Source organism: Dama dama, chromosome 5 (genome assembly GCF_033118175.1).
Source record: "Dama dama isolate Ldn47 chromosome 5, ASM3311817v1, whole genome shotgun sequence".
In the NCBI taxonomy this organism is placed as follows: domain Eukaryota; kingdom Metazoa; phylum Chordata; class Mammalia; order Artiodactyla; family Cervidae; genus Dama; species Dama dama.
In genome coordinates this window covers 91,530,975-91,541,059 of record NC_083685.1, presented here as the reverse complement: position 1 = coordinate 91,541,059, position 10,085 = coordinate 91,530,975, and the positions used below count along the sequence as shown (strand labels likewise).

The window sequence follows — 10,085 nt, the reverse complement described above, 5'->3', positions numbered from 1 at the left end:
TTCTGCCCACCCCACCATTTATTGAAGCTGTTCTCTCTAAGGTCACCTGTGATTCAGTTGACAAACTTTTCTGAAGCTTTCAGTCCTGTTCACCTTCTTCTCCTTGTCTTCCTGGGATTCCAGGGCATAACTCTATCAGTCTTCTCCTCCCTCTCTCACTGTTCTTTCTGAGTTTTAGTGCTGGCTTCTCTGTCTTTACCCACTCTTTAAAGCCACTATTTGCAGAGTTAATGGCACCCCCTTATGGCATCCTTGTAACAAATAGTAAAAGGTGCACCATAATCTGGCTGGGCACAGCCTTGGGCCAGGATGCATGGTTTCAAGCCTCATTTGTCCCACTCAGCCTGACATCCTTGTGCCATTAACACCCTATACAATTGCATGCAGCTGCACAGGATACAATTCTTGGTGCTCATCTTTTTTTTTTTTTTTTTTTTTTTTTTGCTTTATGCTCTTTCTCTTTACAATCTTGTTGACTTTCATTGGATAGAAGACCTATGTAATTCCAGACATCTTTTCATCTGTCTCCTGGACTACTCTTCCTGGGTATCCTGTGGGTACTTCAAATTTGCCAAAGCAAAACTAAATTCATTATCTGCTCACTCACATTTTCCCACATATTGATTTTTCTGAATTCTTCTCTAAGTTCATGATGAGTGATGTGATGTGCTCAGTCGTGTCCAAGTCCTTGTGGCCCCATAGACTGTAGCCCATCAGGCTCTTCTGTCCATGGATTTTTCCAGGCAAGAATACTGGAGTGGGTTGGCATTTTCTCCTCCAAGGGATCTTCCCAACCTGGGGATCAATGCAGGGACTTCTCCTATGTTTCCTGCATTGGCAGGCAAATTTTTTACCACTAGTGCCCCCTGGGATGCCCAAGTTAATGATATCACCATCCATCCACTCATTCAAGTGAAAACTTCCAGATTATCTGTGCCTCTTCCTCTTCCACAGTTTCAAGCTTCTGTCACTCCCCCAAGTGCACTGCTGGATTAGCTGTCTAAATAGTTTCCCTATGTTTAGAAGTTCTCCCTTCAAATCACTCTCCCCACTACTGTTGTTGTTAAGGATCCAACATTTTTACTTAATGTTTATTTACTTGGCTGCACCAGGTCTCAGTTGTAGCATGTGGGATCTTCCATCATCTTTGCATCATTTTTGATCTTCACTGCAGCAGTGTGGGATCTTTTAGTCACAGCCTGCAGGCTCTAGTTCCCTGACCAGGGATCAAACTCAGGCCCCCTGCATTGGGAATGGGGAGTCTTGGCCATTGGATCACCAGGAAGTCCCTGTGTTTCCTTCTTTACATAGAAATGAGCATGCATGCTCAGATGCTTCAGCTGTGACTGACACTGTGGCCCTGTGGACTGTATGTAGCCTCCCAGGCTCCTCTGTCCATGGGATCCTCCAGGCAAGAATTCTGCAGTGGGTTGCTGTGGCCTTCTCCAGAGAATCTTCTGACCCAGGGATTGAACCTACATCTCTTACATCTCCTGCACTGCAAGCAGATTCTTTTACTGCTGAGCCACCTGGGAAGCCCAGAAATGAGCATATTGCTCCCTTATTCAAAAACCGATGTTGGCTTCTCATTTACCATAAGACAAAGTCTAGATATGCAGGAATGGCAAACAAAATCTTTCATATTCTGGCCCAAACCAACTTTTCCAGTCCTACACTTTGTCCCTGATCCTAACACCTTCCTTGATCTTAACCACAATAGACTATGAAATCAGTTTCTTGAATGTGATTTTCCCACTTGCTTTAGTGCCCCAGTGCATTTGGTGGTGTCTTCCTCTGGGTTTTCCCCTATGAGATTCCATCATCCACTCTTTATGACTATGCTCACAAGTGACCCTTTTTTCAGGCACCTCTGGTTCTAATTAACAGCCCCTTTCTCACAGCTTCTAACACTATTGGCATATTAGTATGAACTGTCTAGAAGTTATTTTGCATCTTTTTCACTACATTTTGTGTTTCTGAAGGGCAAGTTTAAGCTTGTTCATCTCCATATCATCAGCAGCTTACCTAGTACCTGTACATGGTAGATACTGAATAAAATTTCATGAGTTGAACTGGGCAGGATGCTTGAACATCACTTTGTGAAAGCACCAATGACTGCTGTCAGCATAATTTTCAACCTATTCCTTTTCTTTAGACATCAGAAGAATCTCAGAATGAGATAGTCCATGGACCCTATTGGAGACAGTTGCTATGTCATATTCCCAAACTTTAGCCAGGTCTCTCCAGGGATATAGAGGCTGTGATTTCTCAAATGACTAACTGGTGTCTGAGTATGGTTCTCCCCAGATATTAGAGTTCCCTGGAATCAGAGATTTTCAATCTAGGACCTAGATTCTAGGTTCCACTGAAGACTCTCACCATTCTAAGAAGCTTAGCAGTTTCTTCAGTGGTAGAAAGATCAATATATATTGTTTTATCACCTGTGGGTCCCATTCCAACATCTCACTAAGGTTTGAGATTTTAGAGCATGAAAAACAAAAAGAATGACTTCACTATCTCAAAACCTTGTTAAACCTCTCAGTTATCCTGCAAGCTTGGATGAAAACCCGCTCATTTGCAGGTTTTGTAGAGAGCCGAGCAAAACAGTATAGGTGAATCAGACTGACTTCTATCATTCTCCTTAGTTAAACCCCATGGTACTTGCTGGTCTAGGTAGGACACCCTCACCAACTCTATGAAGCCTAGAATGAGTATTTCCTCGAAATGAGCAACTAGATGCTTGTAGAACCAACCGTGGTAGCTACTGAGGGTAGGAAAGAGCTTGATTCCAATTTCCCCTCAAACATAAAAACGTGGTTCTACTAGAATCAAAGCAACAAGTTGCCACTGAAATTGCAGTGACCGGTCAGCAAAGGAGGCCTACTGGAAGCGCCTTTGGGTTCATTTTTGTGACGAGTCAACTCACCCTAAGCCCGGTGTTTAATTATGCGACCCCTCAGCCCGCTTCACAGTCTGGAGCCCTCTTTTGGCCTCTGAAAAGGTTTAATGGGGGATCAATCCACCATGCTAGTGTATTCGGCCTCCGAGGCCCAGCATGGGATCTCTAAGGTTTCCGCCTCGGGGCTGACCTGATCTTAGGAGGGCGCCCCGGGGTCGGGAAGCGTAATCACAGCGGCCCACGTGGGCCGGAACCGCGGGGGCACCAGCCGGGGGTGGGGGCACTGGCAGCTCGGAGCGCGTCAGCAGCCCGCCCCCTCTGCCCTCCCCTGGGCGGGGCCAGCCCCGACGGCGCTGACTCAGCAACGCGTGGGGGGAGTTTTGTCCCTCCGCGGACCCCGTTTCTCTCGCCCTCCGCCGCCACCGAGCCGGTTTCCTCTTTCCGGCGCTCCGGGTGCGAGAGGCAGGTCGGACCGCCCAGCCTGCGAAGCGCTGTGCCGTCCCGGCGCCGGCGTGAGGACCCCGAAACTACCGTTCCCCCGCCGGGCAACGTGGGCGCCATGAACGGAGCGGGTGAGGCGCCGCTCTTCCCTGCCGAGGCTCTGCCGGGGGGCCTCTTGGGGCTCCGCTGCGTCCCGGAGGCCCGTTGGCGGGGAAGGGCCGGGGCTGGGACCCCGGGCTACGGCGGGGATGGAGCTTTCTGGATGGGCTGGAGGGGCCCGGAGGGAGGCAGCTTCGTGGGCGAGGACGCTGGTGAAGGGCTTCTCCGCTGCTCTATGGTCACCGCGGGATGCTCTTACCAAGTTAGAGCCGGAGTGTAGGAGATGAGCCCTCCTCAGCCTTTTTTTGATGTTATGATCCCATCAGGTATTCCAGCAGGACTGAATTCGGAGAAGGTAGCGGCTCTGCTTCAGAAACTGAATTCCGACCCTCAGTTCGTACTGGCCCAGAATGTCGGCACCACTCACGACCTGCTGGACATCTGTTTGAAGAGGGCCACGGTCCAGGGTACTCAGCATGTGTTCCAGCACGCCGTGCATCAGGAAGGCAAGCCCGTCACCAACCAGAAGAGTTCAGGTGAGGTCTTCAAACTTCTGCACACGTCCCTTGACTTTCCTGAGAGCATACCATTGTGGCGTCTTACCTAAGAAGGGTCTTAAAGGGAACAGAGGTTTGGATGGAGAGAACTTGGCATAAATTCTTAAGAGAATAGACGCAGATACAGGCAGGTCCAAGGAAGCTACATTGTGACTTGTTTTGCTGCTCTGTGGCTCCTTGGTGTATTTGATTTGAGCACTCAAGTGACTGACTAGTCCAAGGTCATCTATTTGAATGTACTTCACAGATACTCTGTCCTGAAGTTATATGATTGCAGCCCGATGTCTTGGAGATACTCTTTCTTGATACAAAACATGCAAAAATGGGACTCCCTTGGTGGAGCAGTGGATTAGAATCTGTCTGTCAATGCAGGGCTCTGGGTTCCATCCCTGGTCTGGGAAGATCCCACATGCCTGGGAGCAACTAAGCCTTTGTGCCACAACTGCTGAACCTTGCTCCTCAACTAAGACCCAGTGTAGCCAAAAATTTAAAAAAGAAACATAAAAATATTCATACCCTAGAGAACTCCTCCATGTTGCCCTGAAGGCCATGTGTGGGATGGAAAAGACACAATGTAATTGCATCAAAACATCATCAAATGTTTTTAAGCATGCCTTTTAGTTGCAACTTGAACAAATGTGCTAAAGGTTCAGTTCCCACTCAGAGACCAGTTTGTATGCCTTGCTGGTCAAGAGCTCTTGTTCTACAGTCTGGCACCACAAGAAAAACAGCTACAGTGAAAGATGGGTTATCTAGGAACCTAAATAAGGAGGACATTCTCACAGCAGAATTATACTAAAAGAACTTTTTAAAGCCTGTGTATGTTAGTTGCTCAGTTGTGTCTGACTCTTTGCAACCCCACGGACTGTAGCCTGCCTATCCATTTAAAAACTTCTCCCAGTCTATTTATTTTGGCAGAAAGTGGATCAGTGCTTGTTTGAAGCCAGCCAAAACTCAAAAGTGTACATTTATGATGTAGATGTATTTTATTGTATGTAAATTATACCTCAGTAAAGTTGATTTTTAAATTTTAAGGAAAAAATTATGACCCTGCAATAATTAATGTTTTGTCATCATAGAAAATGCTTGGGGTGGTGTGGCCTGTCAGGCCACAAATTATTCAGTCAGTAATGTCCCAGTGGTCTTACATGGTGTTGAATTGCAGTGACCTCTTAGGGAAGAGCCTGGAAATGTGCATCTGCAACAAATCAGGTCTTATATGTTCTGTATATATGTCTGTCTGTATATGTGTCTGTATATATGTCTTATATGCCTGTATATATGTCACTTTTACTTACAAAAGATACAGATAGCGCATGAGCTATGTAGTTTATTTTCCTGCAGTTTTCACATTAACAGTTCATCTAGATTTCCTCACTAGGAAATAATATTGTATGTGTGAGAGAGGTAACTAAGTCATTAGTAATTTAGGTATGCTAAATCATTAGTGATTTTGAAAAAACACGGTATGTGTACTAGTGGTAAAGAACCTGCCTGCCAATGCAGGAGACATAAGAGACATGGGTTTGATCCCTGGGTAGGGAAGATACTCTGGAGGAGGGCGTGGTAACCCACTCCAGTATTCTTGCCTGGAGAATCCCATAGACAGAGGAGCCTGGCAGACTACAGTCCATGGAATCGCAGAGTTGGACATGACTGAAGCACAAAGATCACTTAAGTCGGTACAGAAGATGGTAACATTGTGGAGTTTGTGGTTATCCACTTATAGGACAAATGAAGAATATGATTATATGCTTGAGGGGTAGCATAACATTTTTAGAGCCAGCTTTACGCATGGATTCAAAACATTTCTGTCTCAACAATGGTAGATGGAAGAAAGATAATGTGTTCTGATTAAAAGAAAGAAAGTAAAGTAAAGTCGCTCAGTTGTGTCTGACTCTTTGCGGCCCCATGGACTGTAGCCTACCAGGCTCCTCTGTCCATGGGATTTTCCAGGCAAGAGTACTGGAGTGGGTTGCCATTTCCTTCTCCAGGGGATCTTCCCGACCCAGGGATTGAACCCGGGTCTCCAGCATTGCAGACAGACGCTTTACCGTCAGAGCCACCAGAAAAAGCTATGACAAACCCAGACAGTGTATTAAACAGCAGAGACATTACTTAGCTGACAAAGGTTTGTATAGTCAAAGCTATGGTTTTTCCAGTAGTCCTGTATAGTTGTGAAAGTTGGACCATAAAGAAGGCTGAGCACCAAAGAATTGATGCTTTCAAACTGTGGTACTGGAGAAGACTTTTAAGAGTCCCTTGGATTACAAGGGAGATCAAACCAGTCAATCCTAAAGGAAATCAACCCTAAATACTCATTGGAAGGACTGATGCTAAAGCTGAAGCTCCAATACTCTAGCCACCTAATATGAAAAGCTGACTCATTGAAAGAAACCATGATACTGGGGAAGATTGAAGGTAGGAGGAGAGGGGGTGACAGGATGAGATGGTTGGATGGCATCACTGACTCAATGGGCATGAGTTTGAGCAAGCTTCGGGAGATGGTAGAGGACAGGGAAGCCTGGCGTGCTGCAGTCCATGGGGTCACAAAGAGTTGGACACGACTGAGCAACTGAACAGCAACAAGATGATGGCAAAGGCACTGATGCCAAGATGCAGGTGAAGAGTGTGGAGTAGTGTGACAATGACCTGTGGGTATGGAAAGCACATGCTGCTTTGTCAATTTATTATAGTGACACAATTTTAAGTTATCTATATATTTAAGCTACTAAGTTAAATATTGTAGGTAGTTACTGTTTCCTGTATATTTTTAAGTGTTCATATAATCCAGTTAACTAAATAACTTAGAAAAAGTTTCTTCTTGGAGGCATGGGGATTGACTTATGTTAGAGTCACCTTATATTGAGGCAAATACTATGTATTCCAGATTAAAGGGTAGGGACTTTTTGAAACTTTTGCCATGTACTGCCAAATTGCCTTCGGATTTTTTTTTACCTGTTTAGATTCCTATCCAAGGTGTGTAAGAATGCTGTGTTCCTGGGTCCTTGCCAATACTGGGCATTATTAGTTATAAAATAATGCTTTCCCACTTAACAAGTATCTTATGATGAACTTAAAAAAAAAAATGTTTCTTGGCTACTTGTCTCTTTTTTGACTATTAGTTATTCGTGATCTCTACTCATATTTCTCTATCAATATTTCTTTTTCTAATTTTCTTAGGCGATTTGTAATTGACTCTTTATGTGATATGTAAAGAGATTTTTTTAAATATATTAAGGATATAAAACTTTGTATGTATGATGCAAATAGTCAAAAAGAAACTACCTTTCTTGTTTTTGTATCTTTCTGCTTTTTGATTGGTCTTAAATTGTCCAAGATGTTATCATACATTCAATGTTGGGAAATACAGTTAGAACAGTGTAAGCTATGTGAACACTCACCCTAATTTCTTGATTTGCTTTCTCCTTTCAGGACGATGCTGGATCTTTTCTTGTCTGAATGTTATGAGACTTCCATTCATGAGAAAATTCAATATTGAAGAATTTGAATTTAGTCAGTCTTACCTCTTTTTCTGGGACAAGGTATGGAACTGATTTTCAAGAGTCATTTTGTTTCAGCATCAGCTTTGGTAGGGACTGTTTCTTCATGTCTTGCTTTTCCAATTGTCGTCTGCCTTCCATTATAGATGTGACACCATTTGTTCTGATTTCCAAAGTATCAAAAATTGACTCTTTTCAAAGGCAGAACCACTCTGGGTTGGTAGGTGGCTTTTTTTGCAATGAAATAATAAGTTTGATGACTTACCTTACTACTTCCTGTGTCTTTCTTATTTAAAACTTTTTGTTTTCAATAATTTCTCCTTTTAGTATCTTTATGTAGGTCATTTGTCTTTCTAGGACCTAATTCCCTTTCTCTGGGTAGTACTTGTCTGAAAAACAGTAAATAATTTTATTCCTTTTTTAAAAAAAATCTTTAAAGTGTACATTGTATGTGTCTGTTAGATATTTATTGATTGACAGCTCTAAGTATCAGATTTTTGTTTCAGAATAAAGCACTGCCTTGTTCAGGATAAACTATTACAATGTGTACACACATTAAAAGAAAATCCTTCACATATTCTTATGAAGCCAGATATTCCTCTTTTTTTTTCCTTTGGCCACACTGTGCAGCATGTTGGATCTTAGCTACTTGCAACTCCTGTGTCTCCCTCATTCCAAGCAGATTCTTTACCACAGAGCCATCAGGGAAGCTCTTAGCTCCCCAACCAGGGATCAGACCCATGCCTCCAGCAGTGGAAGCATAGAGTCTTAACCACTGAACCACCAGGGAAGTCCCAGAGATAGTGCTATTTAGATATCAACTTTAGTTTAAAAATACCTACTCTGTCGGGTCTGTAGTAGTTCCAGGATCCCTGTTGCTAATGCCATTAAAGATATTAGCTCTTTTCTCCTTTAATTTTATTTAACTTCTCTTACTTTAGGTTGAACGCTGTTATTTCTTCTTAAATGCTTTTGTGGACACAGCTCAGAAAAAGGAGCCTGAGGATGGTAGGCTGGTGCAGTATTTGCTTATGAATCCTGCCAACGATGGAGGACAGTGGGATATGCTTGTCAATATTGTTGGTAAGAGCCCTTCTGTAAGAGAACTGAAACCCAGCTTCATGAAACAAGGCTTTGTAGCTCAGCATAGGCCATTTCTTTGGTGTTTAAGTATAGAGTAGAACTGGTCCCCAGAAGGGTATACAGTTAGCTCTAAGAATCTTTATCTCACGTTCTTAACTAGTAAGTACCTTTTTTAAGTTGGAGGTAGAGATAGGTACTCTGAAGTTTAGATTAGAGAAGAAAATGTATTAAGTATAACTAACTTTGTATGAAAAAGTTTCTCTCTTATCTATTGATGTAATCAAGAAACACAAGAAAAACCGCAACTGTTTGAAAATATCCTCTTTCAAAAAATTGTCTTTGGGGGAAATTCCCTCATATTGAGTACTTTGCAAAGTGTGTTAGACTAAAAACAGAATTAATTCTAAGATGGATGGATAAATATGCAGCTTAAATGACCTGTGTAATAATACTGTGAGATTGTTCAGTTTTCTGGGTTTCATTTTTGTTGTCATGTCTGGCTCTTTGTGACCCCCATGAACTGCAGCACACTAGGCTCCCCTCTTCTTTACTGTCTCCTGGAGTTTGCTCACATTCATGTCCATTGAGTTGGTGATGCCATCCAACCATCTTGTCCTCTGTCGCCCCTTTCTTTTGCACTCAATCTTTCCCAGCATCAGAGTCTTTTCCAGTGAGTTGGCTCTTCTCATCAGGTAGCCAGAGTATTAGAGCTTCAGCTTCAGCATCTGTCCTTCCAGTGAATATTTAGGATTGATTTCCTGGTTTGATCTCCTTGCTATCCAAGGGACTTTCAAGACTCTTCTCCAGCACCACAATTTGAAAGCATCAATTCTTTGGCACTCAGCCCCTTTTATGGTCCAACTTTCACATCCATACATGACTACTCAAAAATTGTAGCTTTGACGATACAGACCTTTGTCGGTGAAGTGATGTCTCTGCTTTTTAATAACTCTGTCTAGGTTTGTCATAGCTTTCCTTCCAAGGAGCAAGTGTCTTTTAACTTCATGGCTGCAGTCACCATTAGACTAGCAAAAGATGGCCTATTTTTAAAAGCAATGGCTGTTTTTGTCTGAATTTCTGACACTTGGAATTTATGTTTACCTTACGGAACATTAAAATTTGTTTTCTTTTAGAAAAATACGGTGTTATTCCTAAGAAGTGCTTCCCTGAAACTTACACAACAGAGGCAACCAGAAGGATGAATGATATTCTGAATCACAAGGTACAACATACGGAGCAGGGCGGGATTACATGTAATGTGCTTACCTTAGAACTCCTAACTGATTTTCCAGGGACTTTTCTGGGCATTGCAGTGTACGTGGGCTATATATAACATAGCTACTCAGTGTCCATCCAAGGCAGTGTAGCTGCATATTAACTTTAAAAATAACTGATGGGACTTCCCTGGTGGTCCAGTGGTTAAAAATCCACCTTCCAATGCAGGGGACAAGGGTTTGATCCCTGGTCATGGACCTGAGGCCCCACATGCTGTGGGGCAACTAA

General features: G+C 43.2%; 1 protein-coding gene across 1 annotated transcript in view; it reads left to right on the top strand.

Moving 5' to 3' along the window:
* Positions 1 to 3,184: 3,184 nt before the first annotated feature.
* BLMH (bleomycin hydrolase) overlaps positions 3,185 to 10,085 on the top strand; it is a 41,174-nt gene continuing 34,273 nt past the window's right edge. Inside the window, exons 1-5 of the mRNA XM_061142999.1 lie at positions 3,185 to 3,471; positions 3,766 to 3,975; positions 7,432 to 7,541; positions 8,441 to 8,582; positions 9,716 to 9,804. Of these exons, the coding sequence (XP_060998982.1) occupies positions 3,459 to 3,471; positions 3,766 to 3,975; positions 7,432 to 7,541; positions 8,441 to 8,582; positions 9,716 to 9,804 (564 nt within the window). The 5' untranslated portion in view covers positions 3,185 to 3,458. The remainder of the gene's footprint in view (positions 3,472 to 3,765; positions 3,976 to 7,431; positions 7,542 to 8,440; positions 8,583 to 9,715; positions 9,805 to 10,085) is intronic.